Here is a 16,064-nt window from a genome sequence, read left to right as displayed (position 1 = left end):
TAAGGGTAGTATGTGGAAATCTTTTGTTAAAAAAAAAAGATGACACAAATTTGTACTTCAAAAATGTTGAGATAGATAAAGTTAATAAAATATATATATTTGTTTATTAACTTTTTGTATTAAATAGTAATTAAAAAATTAAATATAAGATTAAATAAGAGCAATTGACAAAAATAGCACACATTTAAGTTTTTGTTCCAAAACTAGCACATACATTCAAATATTACATATTTAGCACAAATTTGTATATCATTAAAAATAAAATATTAATAAATTAAAACAATAATCTCTCTCACATCTGAAACAAATCGTGGCATTGTAACCACCGTGTTCTCTCTCACTCCTCCCGCTCCGTCGATTCCAAAACCAAATGCAAACGGTGTACCACCGACGAACCCAATCAGATCTAAATCGGAGGTGAGTCATCGTTGGTCGGTGTATCATCGTCGGTCAATCAACGGTGGTATCACGTTCACGTATCAGATTCACGATTCTTCTTCTTCCCCGATCATCTTCTTCTTCCCCGATCATCTTCTTCGTCTTCATGTCACTATTCATCATCTGGTCTTCCTAGTGTAAGCTTTATATCCATTTTTTACTTGTTATTCTTCTTTTATTGTAAAAATTGTAAGCATTGTAACTTTTATATGTATGTGATTTTGACTTTTCCAAATCCCTAAAAACCTAAATCACCATATTCTTATCAATTTAGTTAGGCTAGTATTTGAGGACATAAACAAACCAAAACTTGAGATGATTCAGTGTTGGCTTTATGATTTGCAGTTGTAATTTTTATGTGTGTGTGATTATGATTTTTTATTATGGAAGTCTCGTTCTTTCTTACTTGAATTTGTTGCAGAAATTAAAGAATCAAGTTATTGTTGACTGCAAAATAATTTATATTAGTCTACTTGACTTGGTCGTTTTAGTTTTGTAAGAACAAGTTTATTGTAAGTATATTTGCGAAGAGTCTTGAAATTGGATGTTCTTGTTGCTTATTGAGATGGTCTTGAAGCTGAGTTAGGCCTAGCATGCACCACCAATTAAGCTTCTATCTTTGTGTTGTTAGATTTATATACTACCTAATGATAAATTTAAATTGTGCTTGCCACATGATTTGAACCTTGCCCATAATACAACTTTTTAAAAAAAAAACTCAGTTGTCTTATCTCTTATGTATAATATGATGTCATCCTTATTGATTGTTGTTTGTGTATTGTTTATTGTTTGTTGCTTGTGTATTGATGTGTTTCTTAGTCACATTTGAAAATTCAAGAAGCATTGTTGTAAATTCAGAAAGACTTTTCTGAAACATATTCCCTGTTTTCATTTTTTATTGCAGGAAATAGGGATTGATCATTGCTTGTTGGGGTTTATTCCATGTTTTCATTTTTTCATTGTTAATCATTACAAGGTAGTAGCAGTATTGCAATAGCTGTGGAATTGTTCTCATAATCAGTGCAATACATGATGTGTTTGGCTCTTATTATTGTGGTAACATTGGTAGTTCATGTGGTAATTAACTTTGTAGAGACACATATATGGTCAGAAAGAATTGGAGCTGCAATAACACTCAGAAACAAAGAAGAACAGTGCTCATACAAGATTGAAGGCTTCAGTTGCCATATGAGATTGAAGTATTTAAAGTTTGAGCATTTGTATTCACATGGTCTTTGTTTTAGCATTAGGATTTTGGTTATGAAAGATAGTTTGGATGGTTTTCACCACAAAATTTGTTTTAAAACATATTCAGGAAGGTTTTGTATTAATTATCTTTATCTCGATATTTTGGTAAATAGCTATGTTTTCACTGGTAAATATATAAGAAGGATTTGAATGTAACATTCAGGAAGGATTCTCATATATTTATGAATGATTTCTTGAATTTCAGGAAGACCGTCATGAAAAGAAAAAAAGAGCATTAGGAAGGAGTCATTGACGTTTAGGAAGAACTCCTTGAAATTTAGGAAGAATTCATTGACGTTAGGAAGATCTTCCTAAAACATCATGTTGGATATTTCTATTTGCTACCTTTATTGTAAAACACCAATATGTGCACATAATCAAATCATTATACATCACTAATGAAGTAATATGTGATACAATAAAGCAAAACACATATAAAGAGATTTAAAAACACATTTTAAAAAAAATTAGGAAGGTGTTCTTGAATTTTAGGAAGACCTTCCATAATGACGAATTCAAACTTCCACTCAAGTGCCCATTTTCCCATCTTCATCATCAACTCTCTACTTTGTTCTTGAAATATTTGTCATCATGTATATCATCAATCACTTGGGTTAGACCTGAAAACCTTATTCAACAAATGATCAGTCCATGAATTCAATTTTTGTTTTAACATTACTTCAAGAGATATCTTATATATCACCCCACATTTAAACTAGTTCTGCAACACTACCATATTGATTAACCTTAAAACCCCAAGAAACACTACCAAGTTGATCTATGCCATTAGCAAAACAATTCAAAAACTCATAGCAAGCTAGATACCTACCAATTCAAATCAGTCCTTCTAATCTCCATCTCCTTACAAGCTTCACTATAACATACTTATAGAAGCTTCAAAGCCTTGATTCATCAGTTTCTTATGCTTCTCTTTCCCCATTTCTGAAAAATGTGCTCTACACATCATCTGTTTTTGACAAACAAAAAGCTCACTCAAACATTACAATAACATACAAAAAAAAAATTAAAGATTGGTGTTTTTTGTTAGTTAGCTGATTTGAAACGAGAAGCAAGACTAAAGAGAGCTTATGAACAAACCCCATAGTCCAAAACTCCAATTGATTTGATATCTTATTTGATCCCATTCATCATTGGTAACTCTCTCTCATGTTCCTCATTTGCTCTTTTAACATCCCTACACACAACAACAAGTCAGAATTTACAAAGAACAATTTCAACATATGACAATGAAAATTCCAAAAACTCAATCCTTACTTCAATCCTTACCTAGATTAACAGATTCGAGAACAGCGAACAAGATTCTCTCACTGAAGCTCGCCGTCGCTGAGTCCGTTTTCGTGGTTGTGGGAATTCACGGGATTGAAACGACGGTGGCAGTGGATTTGTTGTATGCAAAAAATCGAGCTCATCGTCTTTATCAACACCACAATCAAATCGAAATCTATCANGTGGTTACCGAACCTTCCTCAAGAAAGCCATCCCCAACTTCAATCCCTCTACCACCCTCCTCCTTGCCAATGAGCCAAACAAACCATTGTGTCTCTCGGCTATGGAAACCCATTCAACGTCCCTATGTCAATTTGATAAGGACCATCAACCACATGTCCACCTTGCTTGTAAATGTGGCGTCGAAGCACCTTGAGCTCGCTTGCGGTTTGATGCTTTACTCAAATCTCCAACACCTTTTGGCCATGACTATCGACTTACCTATCTTTCAGTTTGTTGCTTATGTGTACTATTCAGCTTTAGCTTTGAAAACTCTCAAACTTTGTAATCTTATTTGCTTGGTCTGATGAATGAAAGAAAGCCTTGATTGTTAAAAAAAAAAATGAGGATCCGATTTGTGTAATCGGATCTCAATGTTTTGAAACCCGACCTGGATTGTGAATCGGACTAGCTCTCGGGTCACCGGGTCATCGTTCAACCAGGTTCGACCACGGGTCAATTGAGTAAAATATGTTTAATGTATTTATATAAAATAAATATTTTTAAAAATATTATAAAAAGAATATCATGTTTAACAAAGTATAAAATTTAATAATAATAATAAATTGATTAAAATTTTTAAATCCAAATAAAAAAATAAAGAACACTAATAACACATTTTCAAAAATAAGTAACTGTTCTTACCCAAAGTTCGAGAGATGACAAAGAAGTTGAAGACGAGAGCTGTGTCGTGAGTCATGTGTTACCGTCTAAGCTCTAAACGAATAAAAAGTTCTAAAAGTAATTGAAACTGTGAATCTCTTTACATTTTTTCAAAAATCAAGTAAATTTTTTTGAACCGCTAACCGGCCGGGTCAACCGGTTCACCGGGTCGCTGGTTAATAGCGGTTTTTTTTAGGTTTTGCCGGTTTTATTACTACCGGTTATTATCACTATACCCGAACCGGTGAAGTCTCCGGGTCGCGGGTTAACCGGTCGGACTGGCCGTTCCGGGCCGGGTGTGAAAACATTGTCGGATCTTAATTTTTGATTTTAAACCGACCGACATTAAAGTTTACACAAATAACCTTAATGAGCTTTGATTAATTGTAAACATATAAGGGTAGTATGTGGAAATCTTTTGTTAAAAAAAAAAGATGACACAAATTTGTACTTCAAAAATGTTGAGATAGATAAAGTTAATAAAATATATATATTTGTTTATTAACTTTTTGTATTAAATAGTAATTAAAAAATTAAATATAAGATTAAATAAGAGCAATTGACAAAAATAGCACACATTTAAGTTTTTGTTCCAAAACTAGCACATACATTCAAATATTACATATTTAGCACAAATTTGTATATCATTAAAAATAAAATATTAATAAATTAAAACAATAATCTCTCTCACATCTGAAACAAATCGTGGCATTGTAACCACCGTGTTCTCTCTCACTCCTCCCGCTCCGTCGATTCCAAAACCAAATGCAAACGGTGTACCACCGACGAACCCAATCAGATCTAAATCGGAGGTGAGTCATCGTTGGTCGGTGTATCATCGTCGGTCAATCAACGGTGGTATCACGTTCACGTATCAGATTCACGATTCTTCTTCTTCCCCGATCATCTTCTTCTTCCCCGATCATCTTCTTCGTCTTCATGTCACTATTCATCATCTGGTCTTCCTAGTGTAAGCTTTATATCCATTTTTTACTTGTTATTCTTCTTTTATTGTAAAAATTGTAAGCATTGTAACTTTTATATGTATGTGATTTTGACTTTTCCAAATCCCTAAAAACCTAAATCACCATATTCTTATCAATTTAGTTAGGCTAGTATTTGAGGACATAAACAAACCAAAACTTGAGATGATTCAGTGTTGGCTTTATGATTTGCAGTTGTAATTTTTATGTGTGTGTGATTATGATTTTTTATTATGGAAGTCTCGTTCTTTCTTACTTGAATTTGTTGCAGAAATTAAAGAATCAAGTTATTGTTGACTGCAAAATAATTTATATTAGTCTACTTGACTTGGTCGTTTTAGTTTTGTAAGAACAAGTTTATTGTAAGTATATTTGCGAAGAGTCTTGAAATTGGATGTTCTTGTTGCTTATTGAGATGGTCTTGAAGCTGAGTTAGGCCTAGCATGCACCACCAATTAAGCTTCTATCTTTGTGTTGTTAGATTTATATACTACCTAATGATAAATTTAAATTGTGCTTGCCACATGATTTGAACCTTGCCCATAATACAACTTTTTAAAAAAAAAACTCAGTTGTCTTATCTCTTATGTATAATATGATGTCATCCTTATTGATTGTTGTTTGTGTATTGTTTATTGTTTGTTGCTTGTGTATTGATGTGTTTCTTAGTCACATTTGAAAATTCAAGAAGCATTGTTGTAAATTCAGAAAGACTTTTCTGAAACATATTCCCTGTTTTCATTTTTTATTGCAGGAAATAGGGATTGATCATTGCTTGTTGGGGTTTATTCCATGTTTTCATTTTTTCATTGTTAATCATTACAAGGTAGTAGCAGTATTGCAATAGCTGTGGAATTGTTCTCATAATCAGTGCAATACATGATGTGTTTGGCTCTTATTATTGTGGTAACATTGGTAGTTCATGTGGTAATTAACTTTGTAGAGACACATATATGGTCAGAAAGAATTGGAGCTGCAATAACACTCAGAAACAAAGAAGAACAGTGCTCATACAAGATTGAAGGCTTCAGTTGCCATATGAGATTGAAGTATTTAAAGTTTGAGCATTTGTATTCACATGGTCTTTGTTTTAGCATTAGGATTTTGGTTATGAAAGATAGTTTGGATGGTTTTCACCACAAAATTTGTTTTAAAACATATTCAGGAAGGTTTTGTATTAATTATCTTTATCTCGATATTTTGGTAAATAGCTATGTTTTCACTGGTAAATATATAAGAAGGATTTGAATGTAACATTCAGGAAGGATTCTCATATATTTATGAATGATTTCTTGAATTTCAGGAAGACCGTCATGAAAAGAAAAAAAGAGCATTAGGAAGGAGTCATTGACGTTTAGGAAGAACTCCTTGAAATTTAGGAAGAATTCATTGACGTTAGGAAGATCTTCCTAAAACATCATGTTGGATATTTCTATTTGCTACCTTTATTGTAAAACACCAATATGTGCACATAATCAAATCATTATACATCACTAATGAAGTAATATGTGATACAATAAAGCAAAACACATATAAAGAGATTTAAAAACACATTTTAAAAAAAATTAGGAAGGTGTTCTTGAATTTTAGGAAGACCTTCCATAATGACGAATTCAAACTTCCACTCAAGTGCCCATTTTCCCATCTTCATCATCAACTCTCTACTTTGTTCTTGAAATATTTGTCATCATGTATATCATCAATCACTTGGGTTAGACCTGAAAACCTTATTCAACAAATGATCAGTTCATGAATTCAATTTTTGTTTTAACATTACTTCAAGAGATATCTTATATATCACCCCACATTTAAACTAGTTCTGCAACACTACCATATTGATTAACCTTAAAACCCCAAGAAACACTACCAAGTTGATCTATGCCATTAGCAAAACAATTCAAAAACTCATAGCAAGCTAGATACCTACCAATTCAAATCAGTCCTTCTAATCTCCATCTCCTTACAAGCTTCACTATAACATACTTATAGAAGCTTCAAAGCCTTGATTCATCAGTTTCTTATGCTTCTCTTTCCCCATTTCTGAAAAATGTGCTCTACACATCATCTGTTTTTGACAAACAAAAAGCTCACTCAAACATTACAATAACATACAAAAAAAAAATTAAAGATTGGTGTTTTTTGTTAGTTAGCTGATTTGAAACGAGAAGCAAGACTAAAGAGAGCTTATGAACAAACCCCATAGTCCAAAACTCCAATTGATTTGATATCTTATTTGATCCCATTCATCATTGGTAACTCTCTCTCATGTTCCTCATTTGCTCTTTTAACATCCCTACACACAACAACAAGTCAGAATTTACAAAGAACAATTTCAACATATGACAATGAAAATTCCAAAAACTCAATCCTTACTTCAATCCTTACCTAGATTAACAGATTCGAGAACAGCGAACAAGATTCTCTCACTGAAGCTCGCCGTCGCTGAGTCCGTTTTCGTGGTTGTGGGAATTCACGGGATTGAAACGACGGTGGCAGTGGATTTGTTGTATGCAAAAAATCGAGCTCATCGTCTTTATCAACACCACAATCAAATCGAAATCTATCAGTTCTTCCCTCCAAATCTAGCTTTCGTTGTGAAAACCCAAGCTCCAAACACATGCTCTTTCCTCAAAAACAGCTTGTGGATTCGTCGGAGATTTTGTCGTCGGAGATTTTGTCGATTTTCTCTTTTTGTCATTAATAATATAATAATTAATTTTAGAAAAATGTTAGTTTTGGAAAACTTAAGTGTGTGTGCTAATTTTGGAAAAAAAAACTAAAATGGTGCTAGTCTAGGGTATTTCTCATTAAATAACAGTGAAAGGAGAATTATATTTTAATCTAACATATTTATTTAATTTAGGTAGATAGATTTTAGGAAATTAATATTAGCATATAAAGAAATGATTGTGTTTGGTTGTAAGGATTGTAGAGAATGAACTTGTTTGGATACAAAGATAAGAGAGGATAGCACAAAAATGTACTCCAAAAATGTTAAGATAGATTTAGCTAAGAATATATATTTAAAAAGATATTCTGCAACTTTTGATAAATACAAATTATTCTATAGAATATATTATTATAAATGTGAGTTTTTGTATTTTTGTTATAAATCAAATTTATTACCATAAATGTCGGATTTTAATTAGTTATTACTTATTTATATATATAGATATATATATATATATCTGATTTTTAATTCGGATTCGATTTCTGATCCAAAAATGAGTTAACAAAATCTTAATTATAATTCAACTTTTAGCAATATATTATTTATTAAATTTTGAAAATAACACAGTACATTTCAAAAGTTCTCTTGGTCCGTATAACATTCGCATGATTAGTTGTGTGTTGGACAAGACATCGTAGACGGAAAATCTGCTAATTACTTGGTGAGAAAACATATTACTTGGTGAGAAAACATATTACACGATATATATATATATATGGAAAGTTCTTGAATATATATTGACGGATACCAGCAGATCAAGGATGAATAAGGATTATCGAGTGCACATACCTTATCGATTGTTCGGATTCTAAATGTCATTTATTGAAATTAGCCTCCAATGTCAGAGATCACGGTCACAAATGCATATCATTAAAGTTGAAAGATTACTTATTATCAAACTTTCCAAAACAAAACAAAGATTTTGTTTAAGAATATTACGCCTTAATGAGATGCAAAAATCATAAGAAAAATTGAATGCATGAACATGACCTCCTCCTATAAATCAGAACCTTCTACTTATCAGATACAGATCAGTCCTAAACGCCAAAAACACACACACACACACACACACATATACTTTGATCAAGCAAAACAATGAATTCTTTCTTGTGCTTTTTGCTTATCATTGCATTGTGTCTTGGATCGAGCAACGCGATCTGGGAAAAAAACACTGTACATTTCAAAAATTCTCTTGGTCCACAAAACATTCTCAAAATTCATTGTGTGTCGAACGAAGACAACCTAGGCATTCATTACTTAAGCCCTGGACAAACCTATGATTTTAGTTTTCATGATAGTGCTTTGAAAACTAAATTTAATTGTGACTTGTGGCAGGGTCCTGATTTCAGATTTCATGCATCGTTTACGGCATATGAAGGTAAAGTTATCATTGTTCGTTATGGTATAAATGTTTTTTGGGATGCTAGAGAAGAAGGAATATACCGTGCAGAGGGTAAAGAAACGCCCAAACTATTGTACAGTTGGACCCTCTAGAAATATTTATCCCTCAAATGAAGTTGGATTCATATTATTTTTCTATTAGGTTTTTTTTTTCACAAATTTTCTATTATGTTCTTGTAAGGTTTCTTTACCTATTAAAAATAAATTTAACCATTGCAATCCCATTTATTGAATATGCACACCTCCATATATGTGTTAATCTTGTCGTGCTTAGATATAGATCGCTGATTCAGAAGATCAATCAAACGGATTACAACGACAGATTTGAGATATGAGTTCAAGGAACTCTAAGTTTAGTTCAACAATGTAGAAATGATTCAACAAATAGGATTATTAAGTTGATGAAGTCACCAAATTCAATTTATGACTTATGATATCAAATATGTTGGCATTTCCGTGGCTTAAGATGAAAGAAGAAGTAACTTGCAACTACTTTCAAAGTTATTTACTGTTCTGACTTCAGAGACTACACCAACTAGAGTTTTAAGAACTCCCGGAGGCTTCATACCGCTAATTGCATCTTTGAATACCTAATTTTAGAGAAAACAGTAGAATATGATTAGCGAGTTGCGCAAAGAAAGACTACACCCCAAATAGAAAGATCTCGTCGAAAAGCATAACACACGTCTAGAGTTACAAGACTACACACAGACGAAGTACAAGCCAATACCTACATACGCGTCCTTGCAAGGTTAATTGGATAGCACACTGTACAAGCTAATGACCCTGACACTACAGACACACTATATATGTTACCCTAAATTTATTTCTATATAAATTTTGCAAATTCGAAAGTTTAGAAACTCATTTGGAATTCTTAATTTTTAATTTCTCCAGTGGTAGAAGAACCTCATTACGGATTGTTAAAAAAAAAAAGTGTTTTGGTTACAAAAACTTACAAAATCAATTGATGTCTGAGAAATATAAAAACTTCTGAAGATAAGATACAGCAAACCACAACCTTAAGAAACCAAGAATTGAGAAACAAACATCTGAAAATAAGTCTAAAGTAAATAATCGAAATAAAAACATACTCAATTCGAACAACCCTAGGAAAATCCCCAATTCAAAGAATTATACAAAATCTGATTCGTGATAATGGATTCGAATGCGTTACCCGTTCATCAAAGAGAATGAGCTTCATCCGTAGGTTTTAAAAAAAAAAAAAAAAAAAAACTCAAACGTTGCAAAGGGGGGTTTCGAACCGGGGTTTGAAAAGGTAGTGCACACCACAGTTACCATCAGGCCATAGCAATATATTCGTGATGATTGTCAACATGTGCTATATATTAGTTCTATAATTATGACGGGAAGTTCATTGGCCAAGTTAATGATACTTCACCATTTTATCATGAAGTCAAACTAAACTTTGAGATTTAAATGACATTTCGAAAGTAAAAATTAGAGAATGATGGTGAAATACTGAAATCTTTAAAAAAATCTATACTAGTAATAATGTTTAGCAATTCTTAAGAAAAAATTAAGCAAAATTTGAGCAATTTTTTAGTAACATTTTTGAGATTTGCTTCTTCTTATTTTGCTTGTGACAAAAATAATTAGATGAAACAAAAAAAAACACCCAATTTTTTACAAATCCCCTTCCATGAAAAAATCAGAGAATGATTGTGATTTAAAAAAAAATAATAATAATAATAAATTGATATCGAATATTTGGAACTCTATCGAATCTTAGAAAATTTGAAAATTGGTAAAGTGAATCCTCTATTTCCCTAAGAGTCTTCCTCTTTCTTTATGCTATGAAAAATCTAAACCCTCCATTCCACTTAGCGTTTTCCAGACCCAAGTTACCCATCTTCAACATCCAAAGCTCCAAATCTTCCAACCTCAAAGACTTGTTGGTGAATTTGAGTTTTGAAAACCCGAACAAGATGATCAAAGTGAGGTTTCAAAGCTCTTCTACGCTACTACTCTTCAACAACAATCTGGTTGATTGGCAATTCATCTATCCATTCAACTTGTCCACTCACGAGACCAAATTTGGGTTTGTAAGATTCGCCTCAGACTTCAGGAGCCTTCATGAAAACGACAAGATGGATCTCCAGAAACAGCTGCAGAACAACAAACTCGAATTCCAGATTCTAACCATCTTCAGAGTCAGAGCAACTTTGGGATCTTTACACTACTCCATCATGCTGCTTGGGAGGTGCGAGCTTCAGCTTACATCTCCACCAAACGGACTCCTGCTTATTCATCATTGCACCACAAAGAAGACGAAGAAGAAGAACTGAAGGTGAGTTAGTATGCAGGCACTACAAAAAAAGAGTATATTGTATCACTTAAAATGTATCATAAAGTTAAGTGATGTTATATTAAATTGCTTATTTATAAATGAAGCAAATATAAATGACTAAGCATCAATTATATTAACTGATGTTATAATTAACTAGTTTGACATCAGTTAAATAAAATTGATTCAATTTCTATTAGTTTGTATCAGTTTTATATAATTGATACATCATTTAGATACTTGATGTGTCTATTAATTGTTGGTAAGATCACTTTTTAAAATGATACAAAATTAAAATAAATAAAAACGGGTGTTAAAATAAAATAAATAATATTAATAATTTTAGTTACTATATACATTTTTTATTTTGAAACAGAAGGTACGTAAAAATCGATCATGAAAAACCTAATTTTGATTATATTAATAAAACAATAATCGACATGCATAGTTTTTAATTTTTGATGACATACAATTTTATTTTTATTTCAATCATAGTACATAACATAACTAATACAAATAATTTGAACTAACTTGAAAATATATACCTGCTTGCAAGCTTCTATAAAAGTGACGCTAATACAGTTGCTAAAAACGACCCATTTTTTTCTTTATGTTTTTTGTTTTTTTTTCAGTTGTAAGTTGTAACCACCCTTCCAATTAAAAACAAGTGATTTAAAACAACTGACGAGAACTGTTGTTAAAAACTGTTGTTTTAAATCACTTGTTTTAACTAGCGCCATAGCATGCGTGATGCATTGCGATTTGGCATCTGACGAGAAAAATTGAGAAAGAAATAAACATCTTAAGTTGCTGATTAACAATGATAACATATGATGTTACAAAAGTCTCATCTACAGTATTCCAAGTATTCCATGGAACATAACCATCTTCCGTTTACATGAAAGTTAAAATGGTAACCTCTGGCTGAAATATCTCATCTACAGTAATTAGCAAAAAATCCTATCTTACACCGTCCATGTGAGTCAAAGAATGGACGCAGAAATATTATTCTAAATGCAAGTTCCATTTACCATTTGTGACTCATTCAGGTAAAAAATGTGAAGTAAATGTTTTCAAATAGACTTGAGTACATAAAGATTAAACAAACAGTACATATTGCAGATGATAATATTGTTGTAGTCCCAAATTTCAACCCATCTGCAAACTGCACATCGTTCTGCTGTCCACTTCTTTTGGTATGGTTTTTTATAGAAAAGAAAGCCTATATTATTTGGTGGTAAGGAGGTCTAAAGAATTGCAATTCATTGTTATTCGATTAAGAGCTTTATCATTCGAAGAGGCACTATTACCACATTTGACTTACCAAATAATAATACATATCAAATCCTATTTCTCAATTCTTCTATCAGAAAAAAAAAGAGTCTCATTCCTTAGTAAAAGATCATATTCTTGACTAATGGGCATTGTTGCTATCATCATCTTATGTCTAATCACACTAAGCCAACCTAAGTCTGATGAACGATCAAGCCGACATAAACCGGATTAAACATACTAAATAGCCGATATTAATAGCTGGACAAAATTCCGGCTCATATTAAACAAGGGCTTGGAGGACTGAGCCTGTTTAACTTATTTTGTTAATTTAAAGAAAAACAAACTACAACCTAAAGCCGTATCCACATTCATGTGTTATGTGTATGAGATTTGTGACTTTGTTGGGTCATGATGAAGTGTGGTGATGCAGAACATACTTGACCACCTCGTAGACGGAAACCACTATCCCTACCGACGGTCCTGCACGAGCCACTCGTGGACCCATTCCCATGAACAGTCCTCTCATTCCTCCATCCCTGTGTGGATGTATTTTAGTTATGTCTTATTTCAATACAAACACAGAGCTTTTGACAAATAAAAAATGGAATCTTTCAAATATCTATGAAATATACATACCTCCAAACCTCTACTAGTGTCTGTCGCGTCGTCATTATCAACGCCCTACCAGGATCCTTCTGAATTAATGGGAGGGACAAAAATCTTAATAAGTAACTAGACAAGGTTCCAGATGCAAAGCAAACAAACCTCTATCTGTCTTCTTGTTCTTGCAACGTCAAGAGGACACGATACTTATTAAGATTGCACTGATACATCCAGCTACAAAACCAGTAAAAAAGTTTACACCGAAAACACCAAGAAGATTTGTATCATTGTCAACAACTCCCAGAAGCCTTCTTCTCATCTGTACCAATGGGGAAGGTCAAACCAAATTCACTTACAATACTAGGGTTAACTAAAATGTTTAAAAGATGTCAAAAATCCTCGAGGGTCCCCCATAAGATTGCTGAGAATGGAACATCACGGGCAAGCTGTGCACCCAAGCCTCTATAGAGAACACGATAGTTGTGCATTGTCACGGGGAAAATGTATATCAAAGACTAAACAAAACAAAAACTCTGGCTCTTCAATGTCCACACTCCACACGCATGCATCTTTGGTTGTGATTGCTAATTAAATGGTATGCCTAAGAGACGGAAAACTCCACTTGATTATACATGCGCTAGAGATTATGACTTCATGATATCAAATATGTTGGCATTTCCGTGGCTTAAGATGAAAGAAGAAGTAACTTACTGCTACTTTCAAAGTTATTTGCTGTTCTGACTTGAGAGACTACACCAACTAGAGTTTTAAGAACCCCCGGAGGCTTCATACCGCTTTTTTGCATCTTTGAATGCCTACTTAGAGAAAGCAGTAGAACATTATTAGCGAGTTGCTCAAAGAAAGACTTGACGCCATGACAAAAAAGGCTTCTTCAATTCTTATTTTCAAACAGATCCAGTAACTTAGTTAAGCAGATCCAGCTTTAGTATACAGGATATGATGTAAAGCAAAAAAAAAAAAAAAACATATCAATCTTTTGTTGGATCAAAAGAAACATAACAAAAATGTCAGGAGGATACTGAAACTTCAACACAATCCGAGAGACAGTAGATTTAGCCCACTAACTTGTTCATAAGGAGGACATGAAAACAGCCAAATCATCATAGTTGTAAGAAGAAGACCACCAGAGCACATGGAGGTAAGCTCCAAAGGAAGACGCAACCAGAGCACATGGAGGTAAGCTCGAAAGGCAGAGCATAACATAAGGTCAAGAATAACAACAACCAATGAGCACATTGCCTTATGAGGTTTAAGAAAAACGATCTCAACCTTAACAAGCGGATGAGAGTATAAAACCTAAACTCTCCAGAGAATCATAGCAAGGAAAATTTTAACCAACAGTTAGAAACCCTAGAAATATATGGGAAGTACCGATCGCAACGATTCGTTCAAATCCTAGAAACTGAGATGCAATCGCGATAGACAGAGGGATCAATTAAACGACATCGAAACAAATCACAATCAATAGTCTCCAAAATCAATAAAACCACGGTTAGTGAGGAAAAAAAAAAATACACACTTTGACCCCCCCCCCCCTTTGCATTTACCTCATTTTGAACAAATAACATTATTAAGTGTACATGGTACATTGCAAATTGCAATGGTCAATGTTGTCATTTGGGCTTTGATTTGGATTAACTTTTAGGTTTTTTTTTTGACTGGGCTTGTTGTTGTATACTGTCTGAAACTAAAGATAAGTTCCTTACTTTTTCTATTTCCCAATTTCGTTTTTTTTTTCTCTTTCGTTCTTTGTAACTTTTCTTGCATTTTCCGTCGATCTTCTTCTCCAATCCAACAACAAAACAATAATCAGATTTGGTTGATTCAATTGCGCTCTCCTCGGAAGGTAACTGGTCTCGTACTTCTGTGTCTCAGTTGTTCTAACCGACTTGATTTCTATTGAATCGAGTCCTCTTCTAATCACTGAAGCATTTACATCTGATTCATAATTCTCTTAGCTTTATTCTATGAATTGGGGAACTAGGGTTCGTTTTTTTTCAATTCCTTGCTGAATTGTGAAACTTGAATTTCTGAATCAGCTCTAGCATTTTAGTGTAATAAAATCGGAAATGCCGCTTATTAGTTTTTTCTTCTTACCCTTTTGATCGAATTGAACAGGTTGTTGTGATTGAGAGATCTAGTCTTCTGATAATGGTAAGTGCTCTCTTTACTATGAAGTTGCTGCATCTATAAAAAAAAAAACTCAGTCTTGCTTTGTAAAAATGCTTATAGCTTTTGTTTTTGTGTGTTCAATCTCACAGAATTACCTTCTTGGAGCCTTCAAGCCCGCTTGTAACGTTTCCATCACTTTCTCTGATGGCAAAAATCGTAAACAGGTATCTATTGTACTCATACTGTTGTATTTAAGATCTAGTCAGGTTTTAGACTTTTCGAGGTCTCCTCTTTTTTTAATCTCCATTGTTGTTTCCTTAGGTTCCCATGAAGAAAGAAAATGGTCAAACGGCTCTGGTGCCACTTTTCCATAGTCAAGACACTATCTCCGGGAAGGTACTTGGTCTTCTTTGCTTTAGATGAATTCCCAGCTGTTCCAGTTATTATGCTTTATTGTAATTTTATTCCTTGTCGTCTTTATTAGGTTTGCATTGATCCATATCAAGGGAAAAAGGTGGAGCATAATGGTGTTAAAGTTGAACTTCTTGGTCAAATAGGTGTGTTATTTTGTCTCTGAAAGGATTCGTTTTTCGGTTTTCTAACTTATATCGATTTGTGCTTATTGATGATGGCTTTTGTGTGTTCTCGACAGAAATGTACTTTGACAGAGGAAACTTCTATGACTTCACTTCATTGGGTGAGTAAAACTCAGGTTTCATTTTCTTTTTAAACAGTTTCAAGGGTTCCAAGTTTTTGCATCATCAATCAGGAGTGA

At 33.2% G+C, this 16,064-nt stretch overlaps 2 protein-coding genes and 1 long non-coding RNA gene across 3 annotated transcripts; 2 read left to right on the top strand and 1 right to left on the bottom strand.

Annotated features, from left to right (window-relative positions):
- Positions 8,665–9,063, top strand: LOC104727713. The gene has a single exon (XM_010446793.1). It carries the CDS (start codon positions 8,665–8,667, stop codon positions 9,061–9,063), a length of 399 nt encoding a protein of 132 aa, XP_010445095.1.
- Positions 10,788–11,279, top strand: LOC109127240. The gene has a single exon (XM_019231783.1). It carries the CDS (start codon positions 10,788–10,790, stop codon positions 11,277–11,279), a length of 492 nt encoding a protein of 163 aa, XP_019087328.1.
- On the bottom strand, positions 12,780–14,679 carry LOC104722150. Its single transcript, XR_757150.1, has 4 exons — positions 14,243–14,679; positions 13,319–13,971; positions 13,190–13,248; positions 12,780–13,089 (listed from the first exon to the last, which is right to left on the bottom strand). It is a non-coding gene; the product is annotated as an uncharacterized LOC104722150 (long non-coding RNA).

This window comes from Camelina sativa, chromosome 11 (assembly GCF_000633955.1).
Source record: "Camelina sativa cultivar DH55 chromosome 11, Cs, whole genome shotgun sequence".
Taxonomy (NCBI): Eukaryota; Viridiplantae; Streptophyta; class Magnoliopsida; order Brassicales; family Brassicaceae; genus Camelina; species Camelina sativa.
Note: the sequence above shows the minus strand (reverse complement) of the source record. Positions and strands in the feature narration are given on the sequence as shown.

What these genes read in the sequence shown, in the direction of transcription:
- LOC104727713 (XM_010446793.1), top strand. Translation starts at nt 8,665, where the DNA reads ATGAATTCTTTCTTGTGCTTTTTGCTTATCATTGCATTGTGTCTTGGA.
- LOC109127240 (XM_019231783.1), top strand. Translation starts at nt 10,788, where the DNA reads ATGAAAAATCTAAACCCTCCATTCCACTTAGCGTTTTCCAGACCCAAG.